General features: G+C 34.5%; 1 protein-coding gene across 1 annotated transcript in view; it reads right to left on the reverse strand.

Moving 5' to 3' along the window:
* The window catches only part of LOC120351110, a 60,151-nt gene extending 40,434 nt beyond the window's left edge, over positions 1-19,717 (reverse strand). The window contains exons 1-4 of the mRNA XM_039427119.1: positions 19,534-19,717; positions 17,342-17,452; positions 7,730-7,880; positions 416-675 (exon numbers count right to left, since the gene is read on the reverse strand). Coding sequence (XP_039283053.1) covers positions 416-675; positions 7,730-7,880; positions 17,342-17,452; positions 19,534-19,700 — 689 coding nt within the window. The 5' untranslated portion in view covers positions 19,701-19,717. The remainder of the gene's footprint in view (positions 1-415; positions 676-7,729; positions 7,881-17,341; positions 17,453-19,533) is intronic.
* Between the last annotated feature and the right edge of the window lie 787 nt (positions 19,718-20,504).

Here is a 20,504-nt window from a genome sequence, read left to right on the forward strand (position 1 = left end):
TTAGCTATTTTGAATTATTAAGAAACGTTTAATTTCGTCAAGGAAAAACGTTTCCAGTTATAGAAATGAGAAAATAAAAGCTGCGACTACTGTTATAAGTACTGCGACTACGCCCCGTTATGGAAAGTAAATTTTCTGACTCCAGCTGTTTAAAGTCTAGAACTTAGCTAAATCCCGAGCTCGGAAACCGGACCTAAAAGTTTCCAAGCTTTGGAGAAGGAAAGGAGCAATGGCAGTGAATACACAAAGGTTGCGGCTGGCAAATTAAGCATTGCTTTGAATGGATACCATTGGGAGTGTTCACACATTGACAAAACTCTTATTTAGCAACGTTGCACTCATCTGTTCCAATCATCATCGAACTATTTTCGTGCAGTCAACTATAGTAGCTAGTTTTGCCTATATTGTAGCTTACCTAGGACTACTGGGCGATTGAAAGTAGACCGATTCGATGGCGACATTGTACTTGAGCACGATGTCGCGCGATAGGTCGGGATCGGGGAAGCTGAGGATGAGCGACTTGTCTGCCTGCGTCTTCTGGTACTCCAGTTCGACGGCCAACGCCTTCTCGGCGTCCTCGCGGTTCCAGTTGCGCGCCACCTGCCCGTTCTGCTGGTTTCCACCCCCGCCCTCAGACCCCATCTTCTTTTTCTTTTTACCACCCTGATCGAATCTCTGCACAAAACAAAATCAAACACTTATCTACACAATCAATCTAAACAAGTACAGTTTTCGTTCGCCTACCATTTCTCATGTGCCACAAAGAGACCTAGATGTGTGTAGGAAGCAATTCGATCATATATGCTATCAATTAATCAATTGTATTCCGGAAAATTTCATCATAAATTTCAATCACTTGTCTTATCGTTAGTGGCCACTGGCCACCCTCAAATATAGTTTGGTTCATGTTTGGCGAATGTTTGTTTACCATTCTAATATCAACAATTAAAATGCTGGAATTTTACGACTCAGAGCAAAAAAAAACAGTGACCTTCCAGATGTCGAGACAGAACAAGGTTAAAAACTGTCATTTATGCTTTGATTCTGCTTTGTACAGTGGACATAATATTGTAATGGAGTCTTTACAATTATAACTATTGAATACATAATTACATAAACAATGATGTAATTGTTGTTATTTTAATGTATAAATAAATGGGACTTCATCATAATAAATTGAACTGTCTAATATGTCACCTGGTCATATGGGACATAATTATATATAAATCATATTATTTATCTCATATTGATCAGGATTTTAGAGTTTTAAATTGAAAAAGTTTAATGAACAGTGTTTTTGTCATTGAACAATCATTGTCATCGACAGAAAGATTGTTTATTTCATTTGTTGTCAAAATTAACGTAGCTTCTCTTTTGTTTTTAATAACAAACGTGCCGCTTGTGCGACAGATAAAAATATGTACTTGAAATGGCTTTCATGTTTGGCATTGACTGAGTTTATATTTAATACCCAAAATTTTACTTTTGGTCAGTGTGAGCTCGTTCGATAGGACTGGAAGTTAAGTCCGGCTGATCAAGTGAAAAAGGCTAGATTTTGGTTCGTTTAATAGTACAGTTATTTTGTCACAGATCGGGCAGTATAAAAATAATTGTATTGTTAAGGGAGACGGGTTCTGAGCCTATTCATTGGTTCAGTTAATATTTGTTCTTTTAAAATACTAAAGTCGCGAAATACCAGTGGATGCCAAAGTGGGAAGCTATTTCAAAAAGGTAGGTGACTACTGAATCATTGTTCTTAAATTTTCATAGCCACAAACATTGAATCATCATTAGCAGCAAGCGAGTGTTTTCCCCATTAATTCATATCAAATATTGTTTTATAATCAAATTAATCTTGTTTTGTTCAAATGTATATATGTTAAAGATTCATTAATTAAAGTTCTAGTTATTCTGTTCTTTTCTTGTTATCATAGTATTTTCCCCTTACATATGTGGTGTAGCCACAACCTGCTTACATATTTGGTGGAGGCTCAAGGGTTTTTAATCCAGCTTTAAAATTTGGACTTTTCCGGTTACCTCAGTGAAGATTCAATTTTTGTGGTTGCATTTTACATTATTGAATATATGTTTTTTCCAGTGAAATTATGGGTCAAGTAGTTGAGTTTAAACCTTACGGGGCTCTAGAAACAGTTAGTAGGATGAATTTCGAGGATTTATTGAATTGGAATATTGTGGAACAATAATTGATTACTAATAATGGATTTTAACGGATGGAGAATGATAATTATAATTGAACAGATTTTGAGATTCACGATATTGGAAGTTTTACGATTATTGATTTTGAGATTTTGAATTGCAAAAGCTATGGCAATTGAAGATTTTGTAAGATTGCAAGATTTATTATCAATTCTTATTAGAAAGAATTAGATATTTATGATGAGATGAGAAATTAATGATTATTAAGATATGATTGAATAGGATAAATTTATTTATGATTGAAGAGATTTTGAGATATGGAGAATTTATGATTATTGAAACCAGATTATTTGGAAATTTATTATTTATTATTGAATAGAATTGGATTGGAACAGATTAACAATGGAAAAACTTAGACCGTTACTATTACCGAAATTTTTTATGGAAAAGATGAAGAATTTGACATTGATGATTTTTTCAACTATTTTGAAAAGGTTGCCTTGGCCAACGGCTGGGATGAAAAGGATAATTTATTATACTTGCGGTTTTGTTTGAAAGGAAGTGCTGAGAAATATTTTGATGTTATTGAGAACGATTTGACTCAACAGAACAAATTTGAATATATGCCAGTGAAAGAAAAATTGGTTAATTTCTATCGATCTCCTCTCAAATTGTGGAAACTAGAAAAGGAATTAGATACTTGTAGCATGGAATTTGAAGAAGATGGTAGAGATTTTGTAGCACGAGTCTTATCCCTATGCAGAAAAGTAGATTCGAATATGCATGAATCTCGGATTATCAGGATAATTTTAAGAGGTTTGTCTTCAAATATATTTGAAAGAATTATAATGTAATCAAATGGTACTATTGTAGAATTGTTTAAAAATATTGAGAAATATGAATTATCATGTCAGTATTTGAATGAGTGGAAATTTGGACAGGTGCAAGTAATTAATGATAATATGGAACCAGAATTTGAAGAGCTATTGGAAATCGGAAATGAGTTTGAAATTGAGAATTGTTTCGAAAATGCTATCATCTCTGATGATTTTGATTCTTGTAATTATTTTTGTTTAAAATGCAGTGGATGTATATTATCATGTTAGTAACTTCGAGATTGAAAATGGGTTGGATGAAGTTCTTATTTGTAATGATTGTGATTTGAATGAGGAAGATATCATTTACAAAGAGGATAAAGATATGGAAATGATTAAGGAAGAATTATTGGATTTATCGGAAAGTGACTTGGATTTTTCTTTTACGATTGATAACAGGCCGTTTGAAAATTGTGTGAACTCTGGTATGCGTAATGATTGTGAATCTAGAAGAGTCAAGATGCATCAGAATATTAGTCTCGTGAATAATAGGACTAATAGAAAAAGAATACGTAAGAAATGTAAATGTAAATGTAAAGTTTGTGGTAAACATAATCATTTTACGCGGAATTGTTTTTACAACGTTAATTATGCTTATCGGGTTTATAAAAGGATGCATAGAATTTGTGAAAAAGAAGACTATGATATTAGAGTGTGTTCTTTTGATGGCAGAAAGTTTTCGGAAAATGCTAGACGTAAGAAAGCATATTTTACTGATAGGACACAGGAGTTTAGTACTAGGCATATTGATGAAAATGTTTTAGACGGCGGTCCATCAAATATTGATATTTCAAGGAATGAATTAGGAAGTTGTATAGTAACTGAATCAGGTTCTACTTGGAAGGTGTTAGGCACAATGAGAACTGATGCTATGTGAAGGAAATATAGAATTACAATATGGTTAATAATAAGATTAATGATAAGAGTAGAATCTTCTTCTTCTTCTTCTGGTGCCTATCCGTTACCGAATGTTGGCAATCATTCTGGCAATTATAACTTTGTTGACAGCCGCTCTAAAAAGTTCCGGGGTGGACACTGCAAACCATGTTCTCAAGTTCTTTAACCAGGAAATTCGTCTCCTACCAACACCTCTCCTGCCAAGAACTCTACCCTGTAGTACACATTTCAACAACTGATATTTAGTAGTTCCATTCCTCATAATGTGTCCCAGATACTCCAATTTTCGTCTCTTGACAGTGTACATTATTTCCGTCTTCTTATTGAGTCGTTGAAGAACCCTGTTGTTGGAAATTTTGTCCATCCATGATATTTTCAGAATTCGTCTATAGGTCCACATCTCAAACGCTTCAAGTTTCTTTGTTGTTGTTTCAGTCAGGGTCCAAGACTCAACTCCATATAACAAAATGGAAAATATATAACAACGGAGGAGTCTTATTTTCAGTTCAAGGGTCAAATTATGCGACTTGAATACTCTTGACATGATTTTGAATGCCGCTCTCGCCTTTTCAATCCGAGCCCTCACCTCCTGAGAATGGTCCCACTGCTCATTCAAAACTGTACCCATGTAAATATAAGTTGGCACTCTCTCCACTACCCTACCATCAATATTAAAATGCACATTGTCAACTTTTTCTTTACTAATTATCATTGTCTTTGTTTTGTTAATGTTGACTTCCAGACCATATATTTTACTAACTTGAGCGACTTTGTCCATTAGCAGTTGAAGTCCTTGCGGGGTGTCGGCAAATATTACTGTATCATCCGCATACCTGAAATTGTTGAATCTGTCTCCATTCAATAGTACGCCGGCCTCCGAGTATTCCAAGGCTTCTTGGAAAATTGCCTCTGAGTACAAGTTGAATATTAGCGGAGATAATATACAACCCTGCCGTACTCCTCGGAGAATTTTAACTTCTTCTGTTTTCTCATTGTTGACTCTAACTGATGCCGACTGACTGTTTTTTGGGAAGAACTATAAATTCTGATCTTAACCATTCCTTTGGTATCTCTCCACTGTTTTATATATATCATTGAAAACCGATGTCAGCTCTTTTTTGAAATCTAAATTGAAAAGTTTCAAGATTTCTGACTGAACGCTGTCCGGGCCAGCTGCTTTGCCACTTTTCATCGACTGTATGGCCGCTTCAACTTCATCAAAGAGAATGTCTGATCCTGTTAACTCAGTTGCTAACTCGTGTTCATGTCTTTGGTCTGAGAAGAGTTTTCCAACATAGTCCTGCCATTCCAATTTCATATGCTCTATATCAACAATTATTTCTCCTTGGTCATTTACTATTTTACCTACAGATCTCTTCTTATAATTTCCTGTGAGTTCTTTAACCTTTTTGTGCATATTGAATGTGTCATACCTTGCCTGAGCCACTTCAATTTCTAAACATTTTTCCTTGAATTCCTGCTCCTTTGCTTCTCTGATTTTCTTTCTTATTTGTCTATTGATTGATTTATATTGATTTAGGTCTTTATCTATTTTCTTCATTCTTCTCTCCTCCATAAACTCCAAAATCTCATCACTCATCCACGACTTCCTTTTCTCTTTATCAACTCTCAAAATATTTTTCTTTATTCTTGTTGTGACATCTACTATTTTCCCTATTTTGTCATCGATCTCCGAACTTGCCTTCACTTCAATCAGAGAAGCACCGAGCACATTCTCAATTTGCTCTCTCACATGTGGATCGTTGATTTTTCTTCTGTCAAATGTCTTCTGTGTTGATTTTGTTCTCAGTTCCTTCCACTGTAGTCTGAAATCGGAAACCAGCAAGTTGTGGTCGGAGTCTATATCTGCTCCTGGAAATGTTTTGGCCATCTTGCAGCTATTTCTATATCTTCTATTCATCATTATATAATCAATCTGATTGCGTACAATCCTTGCGTTCGATCTCTTGGAGACTTCCAAGTATACAATCTCCGAGGAGGTAGATCGAAAAAGGTATTCATCACAATCAAATCGTTTTCCACCGCAAAAGTACAAAGCTTTTCTCCCGACTCATTCCTATCTCCAAGGCCATGGGGACCAATATGAACTCCTGATCTTCCTTTTCCTACCTTGGCATTGTAGTCACCCATTATTATAAGAACTTCTTCATTAGGAATGTTCTTGATAAGAGTTGTTAATTGAGCATAAAAATTAATTATCACTTGTTCATCATGCTCACTTGTGGGCGCATATACCTGTACAATGTTCACGTTTACTGGCAATGCTCTTATTTGTACAAGCATCATTCTCTCATTAGAAGGTATAAAGCTTGATACATTCTGTGCAATTGATTTGTGTATAATTATTCCAACTCCATGCTCATACTTTTGTGGGGCACCAGAATAGTACACTCTATAGTTTTCACTGTCATAATAGTTTGCATCCGGCCATCTCATTTCGCTTATCCCCAAAACCAATAAATCCAAACGCTTCATTTCTTGAAAAGCATTCTCTATTTTTCCTGCTTGAGCCATGGTCCTTACATTCCAAGTCCCGATTCTTGTACGATGTTTAAAGAATTGTTTTTCCTTTTTATAATTGCTCATATTTATACCACTCGAAAGTTCGTTTAGGGTGTCCACTCCAGAAATAAAACTATAGCTGACAAATTGCCTTAATGAATACTAGGACTAAGCCCATCATGCCTTCTGCATTCTCATGCCGTTGACTAAGAATATACTTAGTTCCTCCGCCTTTAAAGCTGTTTTTAACACCTTCAGGACAAGAGAGTGCCCTCTCTATACAGCTCTTCCGCTCCAAAGACCGTTGGCCATACAAAGTTGACTCCTTATTCCGAGAGTCTTTCGGTCAACAGAGCATCTTTCAAACCATTCGGTTTTGCTTACTCGGTGGGTCAGAATATATAAAATGGAATTAAAACAGTTGAATTAAATACGAATAAAATCAAAGAAATATATAGCTACAATGATGACTAGATATCTTTGGCAGTAACAGATGAAAACAGAAAACTGACTAGACGAAAACATCGCGATATCAATGGGGACGGGAGAAAGAGAGGAATTTTGTAAGATAAGCCGAGAGAGCGTGCACGGCAGGACAGTATAGGAAGCTCCTGAAAGAACAGTGGAAAGAGGAAGGGTGATGATTCAGAGAAGGGAGATAATAACAGTAGAACGCAGTCTCACAGAAGTAACAGATGACCAGCGAAAATGGATAGAAGAATGCATTATCTAATTTTGATTCGATAAGACGAGGTTCAACACCGCAGTAGCATACAAAAATTCAGTAACTGGTAACTTAACATTTGAACACTTAAAACACTATTACATGTTTATGACTATAGAAATCTGGACTATGTCTTGACCACTGAAGTATTGGTTCTGAACCAATGATTATGTTCTGAACAATATATTATCGAAGATGTGAGTTGATTCAAAATGCTTATTTGATAGAAACTTTCAACTCGACTGAATAAATTTAAATAAATATCCACTAAATAGGCTTCTCCACATCCTCGAAACATACCGTATTGAAAAAGTTAATATAATCATCAATATTGACAAACAATCAACTAAATAATCTTCTTCACATCTTTGCAACATACCACATTGGAAAAATTGATATAATTATTTTTAATATTGACAAGAATAATCACAGATCTTTCAGGGGATCCAAATGGTTATGCAATAATCATTTGATCGAAATGGTTATGCAATAATCATTTTTAAATTTATGTGATTTGAAACGTGAATTGAATTGAGATACTTGAGATGCTTACCGATACTTTGGGCTTCTCACCCGGTGGACCAACAGTTCCTTTGTGCCTTCTAAACCTGAGAGTAATGGACCTCGATCCTATCGTCATGTCGAAGGCTTTTTTATAAGCTTCAATTGCTTGGTCAACGTTCGTGTACTTTATATAGGCATACCTGGAAAAACAAGAAATTTCCAATCTCATGTGGAATGTTTCACTTCAAATATTTATTTCAAGTCATACCTAGAAAAATAAGAAATGACCAATTTCCATAAAAAAAGTTTTACTTTTGATGCAGCAAAAATACATGAATAAAAATTTATTTTGTATAATATAGCTCACAAAATATTATGAAAATTGAAGAATAATTTGGACAAATTTCACAAATAATTTCTTTAGATATCTGAAAGATGGATTCCCACATATCAGTATCCGTGTGTACAGTGTCTGGCACAGTGAAAAATAATTCCCATGAGTTCTAAAGTGACTATTCCCACTCAGCCTAGTGGGAATACGAAAGCTGACTGTATGTCCGTCACCAGCCAGAAGCTGAATCAGTCACATAGTATTGGCAAATAGTAGTGAGTCGCATAGGATTTTCAAACACTGTACACAAAATTAATTACTGTAGTTCTAAAGATGCGTACAGACAAATGCACCACGAACACGCACATTTCACCTTTCATCACATTTCACTTTTCATCAGCTTATTATCATAGCTGATGGGAAGAGAAATGCGTTTGTACGTGGCGCATGAATCTGTACGCAACTCAAGGGTCAAGCCACAAGAAGCGTTTTTGCACTGACGGCAGACGAGTCGGCAGGGCTGGAAGCTCTCCAATTGACTCATTATCAGCTGATTCATGTATGCCAACCGGGGCGATGTCAGGATACACCACCATCAAAGTCAGACACATCCATCCTAGCACTGAAAATCAGTCTTGTTTTGGCGGTGGCCACTTTTGTCGTTCTTGTGCTGAAAAAGAAGTGTCTTGTTTTGGCGGGGCGAGTCCGTGACTAATTTCTCTACCTGGAAAACAGTCTCTGGTTGTCGCCATCAGCTTTTGACGCTAGTGTCTGTTAAGCTGGCAGAATAGCTTGGAAGTAAACTGGTTTCAATTTTGGCACAGACTGTACTTTCTTTGAAATATTCTTTTTAGAACTTAGTGTGACTGTAGAAGTGTGTGTGTGACCACCATTGGACAATACTCCTGCGTGACATTGTCTCTTATCTCAACCTTATTTAGTTCTATTGCTTCCTCTCTCATTCTCTCTCTCCCCCTCCATCGCCCTCTCTCTATCACTCCTGCGCCTTTCTCTCACACTCTCTCTCTGTCTAACACACACACACACACACACACACACACACACACACACACTCCCTCTCTCTCTCTCTTACCCGGTTGTGTGCTAATGCTCTCGTTTCTTCAAAACCCCTCAGGGTTTTGTTATTATTTCATACAATGCTTCAGACATAATTATCTACAACCTATCTTGAATTTGACTTTCCCATGCCTAGATTTGTAAATTTCTTTGTGTCAATAATATTCATTACTATCAACTCTTGCTTGTAATATTGTGAATTCCCCCATTCCACCGAGTAGGATTGTATAGTTGATGTAGCATCGTACTGGAGGGTTGATGGTTGAATGTGGGAGAGGGCCGGCCGTGCAAAAATAACTAAAACTGCAATTCAATTAAATCCTCACTTCTTCACTTTCTCACTATAGGCCTATATCCCTCAGAACCACACTCTCTTGTGAAATACAAAATCCCCTACACTGAAATAATTTGACTCCTTCAAGTTATGTGCTCCCAACTTGATAATACCGCCCGTTGTTCTCTCAATAATATTTGTTAAACGAGCGTTAGCAAGTTCTTACTTTTTACTCAAGTTCAAAGTTGTTGCCAGTCTGTGGGTTTGCTTGTTTGTTTGAATGCACTACAATAACTTTAGAAAGAGTTGATCGATCAGCTTCAAATTTTGAACATGCACTCTTCGAACCTTTTCACAGGTCAAGTTCGTTGAACAACAAAATATTTTACTCACTTCTTCGTCTTTTTCAGGATATAAAAGTAACATTGAAAGTACTGCATGAGACAGAATAACTTACTCCTGTGAGTCTGCCTGACTATTATCCTTCAGTAGCATACGCGTAATATTAATGATACAAATTGTGATGGCAGTTGCTATGTCGTTGGTATTATTGATTTAACAAAATTTGAATTCTGATTCTAAATCGTTTACCCAGACGGAGAAACCTATGAAGTCCTATGGATTCACTTAGGCCTACAGCGTTATATTAATAGGAAAACAGCTTAATGTTCCTTTTCCAAAGATAATATAACAGTGGGCTCCACTGGGATTCTTATTCAAATTGGAAAAAAATTCTGTAGGTAGCTTAAAAATGATTTTGGTGTGCCATCTTCGTTCCGCCACATTGAATCAAGAATTTTCTATGGGAAGGTTTTAATACAAGATTCAAATAATAAAGAATTTCAAGAGACAATGGATGGTGAAAATCGCTCATAAATATATCAAACCGTTTCAAAGATATTCACATTTTAGTGTTGAAGTTTTTGGATATCTGTGATACAGAAATATTGCTCGCCTAGAACAGGATAGATTATTCATCACATATTCTTATCATTATCGTTCCCTAGCAACCTATTTTAAGCGTTTATATAGTAGCTGCTGAGAGAGATTTATGTGATAGATATACCTGAAACATTATATATATTACTATATTCGACTAAACAACGAGTGAACAATTGAAGCGATTCAAATATAAAAAAAAAGAAAAATGGTAATGCGAAAAATATTATAATATTTGGAACTCCATAACTTATCATTTAATTGAGAGACATTTATGGGATTAATAATTTATTGAAAAACACTAATAATTTAGCAATATTGCACTAATAGTTTTAATTTTAGATGACTCTCTCCTGGATTATTGAGTTATGTGTTGGATATTCCTCAGTGATTGCTGCATCATCTGAGAAAACTCCGTAAAAGTGATCTCTGTTCGAAATTGACAGAATGCTCAAGTATAGACATTTAGAAGAAAACAAACATTTCATTTAATGTTCATTGGAATCGACCACATCAGTATTATTTACACGTGAATTACCGGTAGTGTATTGTTAATGTATTAAGATTTGAGAAGATAATATGAGCATCTTATTGGTTTTTCTCTCAATGATTGAAATGAATGGCTTAATTGCTCTTATATAATCATGAAAATATCACAGTTTATTACATTCCAGTACAATTATCTTGTTTCACAATCCATTTCTAAGTAGAGCTCATAAGTATCGTAATCTTGCCATACAATTACCATACAATAATTGAAGTTGATTTCATTCAACTTCAGTGGTGCCATTTCACCAAACTGCTAAAGGGGGGGCAAAAACCAATAGGTATTGGGGGGGGGGAGGAATACCCCCAAAGGATAGAGGGACCTGGGTTTTTCCCCATAAATGTTACATTAGAAGATGTTATTATATGCTTCATTTTTTCCAATTTTATACAAATGTAGTTGAATAATTGATAAATTCAATCATGGAATATTTATTAGAAATATGGGTCTACAGAGAGGCCCTAGAGTAGGAATACACTGAAACAGATTTCTTGAAAATCATGGAAAAAGATAAATTTTTCTTTTACAATGACAATTTCAACAATTTCATTGGGGATCATATTCTAATAGGAAAATAACTTCCAGTTAGAAAGCTAAAGATACATCAAGCTGTTCCCATAATTATCAAAAACCCTTTACATACATTTTTGATTGTCTGATTGTGCCCTTCCTTTTGCTTTCACTGTGACATCTTGCAACTTGTTAATTCTCACATTGACATTTATTCAATAACTCACTTATTGTGCTCTGATCAATAAGTGTACCCATTCTGTATTCAAACTATACCACAGAGAAAAATATATTATTTATTACTCTGTACCCGTATCCATACTTTCAAGGCAATTTTGCAACATTGTTGATACTGTAGAAGGAATTATACTACTGCTGATAAAGAAAAGTATTAAATCATTATGAGACTCTAAGGATTCGTGTAGATAGACCCGCATTTTCATTATTTATCTGATCCTTGAGGGGGGCCTAGGCCCCCTAGGCAGCTGATTATAAGTAAGAATTAATATTGATATTTTCATAATACAGTACACATGAAGAATTGGCAAAGTTTATGGTAAGGGGTGAGGAGGTACTCAGCTCTTCCAACTAACATCGGATTAGTTTTGTGCAGTCTACTATAACAGACGTTCCCATATGGATGTTACTATAGACGTATTTATCATCGTATTCAATTTCTGTTTGTTAGTTTGTTTGTATGTCTGATGGAAATCGAAAACGGCTCTAACGATTTTGATTAAGTTTGAAATATAGTATATAGTTTGAAATATAGAGTTTGTGATACGAAAATCATCATTTGGATTAGGACTCATGTTTAGGATAACTCACTGAGGGAACTTAAAAATGATTAGGTACGGTAATAATATTCATCAACCGAGTAGCAGCTGACTGAGAGAGTTTTCTGTCGTCAGTTGAAAACAGTTGATCAAGAGAGTTTTCATCGTCAGTTGAAAATAGCTGATCGAGAGAGTTTGCCATTATCAGTTCAAAACGAGACAGATGTGTTGAGTCACCAAGTTTGTTGACGTCATTTTTTTGAAGTTATTGCATGAATCGAGAAAATAGGTGCAGAGAGCAGCCGAGTGACAGCAACGAAACGCAAATTTGAATTTGAAACATAATGATTGCGGTAATATTAATCAGGTAAATGCTAAAGTAGTCAGTTTTAATATATCTGAGTAATTGAATTATAACAATTCATTCACTTTTAAATTTCCATCTCCATGCCTTCGTACTTTCAACTCTGTTTCTTTGATATTGTTATCTTCATAGACGTGAAGTAGATAGATAAGGGTGGGTGTCTTCCATGAGTAAAATTAAATGTCTATTTCCGACTTCTGCAGTTGAATACTTGTAGCTAGTAGTTCTGTGAACAGTAGACCTCGTACAGCATTTATAAACCGATCTCATTGTCAATATGTCACCACAATTAGCCCTTCGGACATCGGAAAAAAGAAACCGGTACCGTGACGAGAAATCGTAAGTGTTGAAACGGCCAATGACTGATTGGCGTGTATTAACGATGACAATATTACCTGTTATAAATAAAACCGAGAGCATTGCCAAGCTGTAATCATCAAAAGCTAATTTACAAACATGCCAACATACATATACAGACAAAAGCAAATCCCGTCGTTGAAACGTAGAAAAATCAATCATCAAAATATTATCATGAAAAAATAACATTTTCCCGCTATTTTGGGAAATGATAACTGTATATCTTCCAGTATTGAAAATGACATTCAAAATGAAAAACAATACTGAATAATTTTATTACATTCAAAATTCTCAATGTTCGAGTAATTAACCCTCCAGTAGGGTTACAAGCTTAGTAGGTTTAAAGTTCACTCCGTATGGGTAAATAATTCACAATCAGAATTCAAAATCCCTAAACTAATAATACCAATTACTATAAAGTTGAAGGTATTGCTATCACAAGTTGTATTATCTAATACATATAGGCTATGTTGGAAACAAACAATACCTAGACAGGCAGACAGACATTAACGAAAGCGAGTTGATGTAAAATTTGTATATTAATCAGCTGAATTTGGGGCATTAAGGACAGTATATGTGATTATTCTTAAATAGCATTAGCTGTTATGAATAAATGGGTAAATTGTGGTAATTGCATGCAATTAATATTCCAGCTTACTAATGATAAATCACAACACCCTTTTTTCCAATTCACTTCATCAGTTGATATGATTTTCGGTCTCTTCATCACTGGAGTTATTAGTTACTGTAGCATAATTTTCAATGAACTCATTACTGGAGTTACTATGGCATATTAGTGTATTTATCTTTATGGGAATACTAATTACAGTGTTTTTGATGACAAAACTACGAATTATTGAGAAGTTTCAGTGTACTCACTAATCTTGACAATTGACCTATTAAGTGAAGTTATTTTTGTTTTGTATCAAGAAATTTACTAATAGTTCTATTATTCAAGCTCCAAATAACTGCAGAAAAGAGAGACAACTGCACAAAATAGGAATGATATATAGGACTTATAAATAGATATAAAGGACTGATAAATAGGAATTATACAGTTACAAGATAAGTCATCGCCTGATATTACTACGAAGAGGGATAGAAAAGAGTGATAGGTTTCAGAAATAAATTGTCAATGGTCTTGTTAAGAATAGCCTACATGTGGGGATTCATCAGAACAATACCATTGTTTGAAAACCAGACAGCTCTGCGTAGTACAGTCCGTCCAAGAAGTATAACCTGAACGTCTTGTTTTTGAAGTGTCAGAGATTCGATGTGTCTGACTTTGTCGTTTCTGTACGGATGTAAAAGTGTCCGGTTTTGGCGCCTAACGCACACGCCAATTCGAGACTCTTTCAAAACAGTCTTTCCCTGTCGCTGGCGTACGGTGTCGATGGATGAGAAAGTCGCTGTCCACTCCTGTCAGGTTCTGGGTGTGTCGGAGGAATAAGGTGGCGCGTACCCATGCCAAACCCAATCAGCGTAATTGCCTTATGAGTTGATTGAGTTGGCGTTCGGAAATCAGCTGGTTATCAATCAGCCAATTGGAGAGCTTCCTACCCTGCAGACTCGTCCGCCGCCAGTGCAGAAACGCCAGAAAAACGCTCAATGTGGCTTGGCCCTGAGGGTTGTAAATATTGTCTGGTTTTTCGTAATAATTGATCTGAATGATTTTAAACTAAATTTTCAATAAATGAAGGGAGGGAATTTTACAGAGTACAAGATCTTTGAAAGCAGTCAGTTTAGGCAATACAAAAGTCACATAAACCAGTGAAAACAAATCTAGGCTATAAAGTATATTCAAGACATATTTAAATAATAGGAGAATAAATCAAATCGAATAATTTTATTGCAGAATGCTCTTGAGATCATTACAATGGTCAAAATTCAACAACATTCAAAACATTAAATAGTAAAAAACACAGTCAGTAAATAAATATAAATCAAAATGGACTACATTGAATTGTCATAGTATTAACATTTTTATAAAATTATTTTACCTCATAATAAGGATTAAACAACAGGAAGTTTTCAATTGTTTTCAAAAATGAATGTAGTGCCCTTTTTGAATAGTTGAGAAGTTGATATTGTGGTAATTATTCATATTGAATGAAAAATACCGGGTTTCGGTTATTACACCATTGTCAATCTCTATTAAACTGTTTATCAGAGATTGACAATGGTTTAATAACCGAAACCGGTCTTTCTAAGTATCAATAAATGTGTGGTTTTTTGACAATTTCTTAGTCTTTTTCATTCAATATAAATATAGTGGCAAATGTCTAATTCTCCCAGATATAGCATTGAATAGTTTGATAGAGTTATAATAATAATGTTTTTTCGCCACACTTGGATGTAATGAGCTAGTTTACGTGCGTCATATGGAGGCCGAAAGTGATTGTTTTCCGACCAGGCCGGTAAAACTTTACGGCCCTAGGGCTGTAAAATGACCTTGAATAACAGCTGATCGTGTCCGATCTCACAAAAATCATAGAGAGATAATCTCATAATGACTGTAATAATCTATATAATTATGTATCGTGAATCGCGGTATTATGTCTATAATAATATATTTTATAAATTACTGTTTCATAATTTAATATTTATTATTGTGTTTTTGATATCAAACAATAGAATACGATGATATATCTCCATAGCCTCAACAATATAATGTTGGCTACATTGTCCATTGTCAGAAAGGTACGTATCGCAAGTATTTAAAAGTGAAGAATCGAATTTGAATTCAAAGTACAATAATTGTATCAATATTTAAAAGTGAGGTAGAGTAATAATTGTTTCTTTTTTATTATCGAATTCCACTTCTTAATGCAATACAATCAACAATAATAATAAGCAAATACAGCACAGATCTGAAGTTTAAGGTAAGCCTACTGGTGAAACTCAGCCTTGACTGAAAAATTCCTAGTAATTTTTCCGTAATTCATTATTAAAACTTTTAGATAATTTTCTTCAATATTAAACCATATAGAGAAAACATTAGGCCCACTCAAGATTGAATCTTCGAATGTTTTCTCTATGATTTAACTATTTTCAGAGCAATATTTTGTTGTGAAAATGCCAGCAAACCGGCTTCAAATTTGCGCTATACTCTATTATTATAGTAGCCTACATAGCCTACGTTATCTGACTTAATTCAGAGTGAAAATTTTATTGTGAGACAGATAATAATATTAATTTTAATAATATAAGTCATGAGCCAAAGTCTGTTGTACGGTACGCTTTTTAGGAGTGACTTTTTTAGAAGTCTAGTATTACAGTATTACGTGTATGCTAAGGGTTATCAGTCAGGCCTCAACGTTCAACAGTACGGAATGGCCGAGAGCGTAAAGGCGTACATACATCAGTCAGAACTCAAAGCTCAGTGAATAACAAACATGATCTAGGTTCGAATCCTCGGTCAATGACTTTTTTTTTGTCGATGAATTTCGACTTTTATTACCTATTTTTTATATTAGTTACCGTAATTTAAATTTCAATCAATTTTTTAGATATATTTTGAGACAAAACTGTGAAATATGCAATTATATTAATTTTTTCATCACATTATTTCAAAATAGTAATGAAAATTCTATTCATCCATCTATCCATGATATTGCACCGGCGCAAAGCTCGCGCCTGATATTAATAGTATAAAAATATGGTCATTATTGTAAATTATTAATTAGTAATATTGAAATTAATTGACAGTAAAAGTTGTCATAACCAAGATTCAAACTATCAAAATAGGCTGTTTGAATTTTATTTATTTTTAATTTCTTATATATTGGGAAGTTTTTTTTGGGTGTGGCGAAAAATAGCGTTCGCACCATGGGCAAAAATGTATTTCCGGCTCTCAATCTTTTCTAGTCCTCGGCCTACGGCCTCGGACTTAAAAACCGATTTCGAGCCGGAAATATCTCATTTTCGGCCCTAGGTGCGAAATATACTATTGTGAATTTTCAAAGTTACAGAACCTTACCACTAGATCATTTCTCCTTCTGGTATTGAAATTGTGATTCATAACCTGTTGCATACATATATATTATAATTTTCCTTGACATACGCGAACACTGATATACATAAATTGAGGGTAGTGGCATCATGATACAATTGATCTCTCCCTACAATGACCTCTGTAAGGAAGGCCACAAATTAATCACACAGCTTAATGACTAAGTAGGACCTTAATTATAGATTCCAACAGGTAATTCAAGATTCCCTTTCATTTTATATCAGCTACATATTCTCAAGTTTCATTTAAGATATTTATCATCTCTATATTGATCCATTCATGAAATCATCACAAATAGGAACGTTTGCACAGTATTACCGGTATCATTCGTCAACACCTTGTCTTAAAATACTTTTGGAGAGTTACCTTTGTAAATAGATAAATAAATAAATGAGCTGAACCTATAAATGAACAATTACTGTACTTTATTCGAAAATATTAATTTTCTTCTGAGATAGAAGAAATGATGCTTACCGGGTGAATTTCAGTATCCTGGCATAGCCGATATCGATTCTGTGAGCGTTCGGGAAGAGATCTTTGAAAACCTCACTGGTCAGTGTTGATGGTAGATTTCCGACATATAACCTGAAAATAAATCATTCATTGATTTAAATTCAATTACTAAATTAAATGAAACATTTAAAACAATTAACAATGTTTAAAACAAACTACAACAAACAATAATTAAAGCAAACAAGTTAAAAACTCCAACAAAATAACTTATTACAAGAGCTACAATTTAATGAATGAATTCGCTTCCATTTTCCCAGTTTTCCATTTGTTTCTATTTCCCGAAACATGATACTTTGGTTAAATTCGGTACGAGTATGCATTTGTGGTGCCGTTTCGAGTAGGTATCTTCGTAGTTTGATTAATAGTCCTCAATTAACAGTATTTATCTTCATTCAACCGATAAGGGATAAAACTTGATAGTTTCTGTTTGCTCCATGTTGATGCAGCAGCAGCAGCAGCCTAGTGTAATTATGTACTGTATCATGAATAAAAAAAACGTGCAATTGTCACAGCCGCTTATTATGTCATATTTCTTATTATATAATAAAACAATGCAAAGAAACTAGTTTTAGATTCAATCTGCACCTCTACTACAACACATATAGCATGGATTCAATACTTTCACTAACTACGGACATAGAGAAAAAATAACATACGAGTATATCCCAAATTTCAATGTTAACTCAAGTCGATAGTCCTAGTAGTTCATTTCACACCAGTGTGACGCTGGTAGTCTTTCATACTGTGCCGTTCTTACACTCTTGACCAGCCAAAACAATAATAATAGACAGTAGTCGGCTTGAATTACGGTAACAAAAATCTTGAAATTTGGAATATAATACTACCCATATCATGGGATATATTCTTTTACTACGGAGTTCTATCTATTAATAAAGTTTGTTATCCTATCAACGGTTTTGAATTGGTAGACAATCAGTAGTACAAAGTATCAACTACCTCAGTTCACCACCATAGTTAGGCTGGGCGCACACCAGTTAGTCAAGACAAGACAAGACATGCTCAGACACAATACTTCACATGAAGACATGGCTTATGAAGACATGTCTAATTGCAATGACTAATCAGTGTGAGTTGCGTCATAAGCAGCTATGTGAAGTATTTTGACTAAACGTGTCTGATCATGTCTTGTCTTGACTAACTGGTGTGCGCCTAGCCTTTAAGTTACAATATAATTAAACTTCTTCTTGTTTGAAATTCAATGGCCCTTATGAATAAAACCAGAGAAAATGCTCATGAGCAAGAGCATGGAGCATAAGGTTTTGCTCATGAGCAAAAGGTAGAAGCAAAAGCATTTGCTCATTTCTATATGAATGAGCTTTACCTTATACTCTTACCTTATGCTCCTGAACTCTGGAGCAAATGTTCACATATTTTCTAGATTTTTCATCAGCTGATTCGCTTTTGTAGCCTTACTTTGTTTTTTAGCTCACGGAAGCGCTAAATATGCAAGTAGGGGCACCGCTTTTGTTTGCGTCGTCTGCTCTGTTTTCTATTTTTATGAATAGAGTTTTAGGTTAGTTGAGTTTAAAATTTTGAAATAATAGTGTGAAAAAATGTCATCTCTATAATAATCTTCAGCATATTCTGATAATATCAATAGCCTTCTTATAATCGTCTACACTCTCATCTTCTTAAATGCCTATTTCCTATTTTGTGATGGCTATCTTTATATCTTTTGTATTTATTCTTTTGTAGGAATAATGGTGATATATATCATGGTTGAATCTAAAAAGAGTTTTAAAGTTCTCAGCTAATGGTTGTGATCGTATCTGGTATAGTTGGTATATTAGTGGAGCCATTTTACTATGAGCAAAAGGTGATAAGCTGCTCTAGACTAGACTCACCTTTTTTGAAGCATTTGCTTCAAAAGGTGAGCAAATGCTCTAGTTTATTCATACAATTTTAAGCAAAAGCTTTTACTTTTGAGCAAATGCTCAAACTATTTTTTTGATGAGCATGAGCAAAAGGTTTTGCTCACGTTTATTCATAGAAAATTAAGCAAATGCTCCATATTTTAGAAATATAAGCAAATGCTCAACTTTATTCATATGGCTTAATAACTATAATGGATTTAAGAAGGTAAGATTAGTTAGAAGATAAGGAAAAGTTAGCTGTGCATATTGGAATCTTACGTGTATGGGTCGATAGCTTCCGGTGTGACTATTTCTTCATTCTTGATGACCTTTCGCTCAGCAACCACATGACCGTTGCCGAATTTTATTTTGTTTAGTTCGCTTATGACTTCATCCACATTACTGTCATCCTTCAGTTGAATGAAACAGAACCTGCAACAAAACATTAAACATTATAATTCAATATCTAACAAGGTACAGCATTCTTCATGTTTAAACAGAAAACATTAAATTAGAATTCAATATCTAACAAGGTACAGCCATAGAGAAACGATAGCATAAGTAGATATCCCATGGTATAGGGCGTTTATGTCGCAACTTTTACTGTTATCCCAAGCCGATAGTTCACGTAGTTCTTTCCTATGCAGCTGTGTGACGCTGGTAGTCTCTCAAATTGTGCCGTCCATACACTATCATCCCAACAAAACAGTAAAAATTGACAATAATCGACAGTTATCGGCTTGAGATAACAGTAAAAGTTGCCACATAAATTCCCTATACCATGGGATATCTACTTACGATATTGTTTCTCTATGGTACAGCATTCTTTATGTTTAAACAGAAAACATTAAATTAGAATTCAATATCTAAAAAGGTACAGCATTCTTTACAATCTATACATATTTTGCTCCATTTGTTTAGATTAGATTAGGTTGTAGAATCAGGTCTACAGCCGCTGAAACCTTACAGTCATAATAACTTATTGGCTTCACCATATCATTCACTAACTTATTGACTTGTACTCTATTATGTGAGTAGGTGTTCTAATCTTTGACGTGATCTGATGAATATATATGCTATAAAGACTCAACTATAAAAAATAAAAAAAATTTTTTTCGTTGAAATTTTTCAAAATGGCGGCCATTTTAAAATTTTGATGGCGAATATCTCGAAAACCGTCCATTTTACAGAAAATTTACAAGAGACAAAAAAGTTAGCAAATTTTTTCACGATTCCAATGATACCTAATT

This window comes from Nilaparvata lugens, chromosome 4, assembly GCF_014356525.2.
Source record: "Nilaparvata lugens isolate BPH chromosome 4, ASM1435652v1, whole genome shotgun sequence".
NCBI lineage: Eukaryota > Metazoa > Arthropoda > Insecta > Hemiptera > Delphacidae > Nilaparvata > Nilaparvata lugens.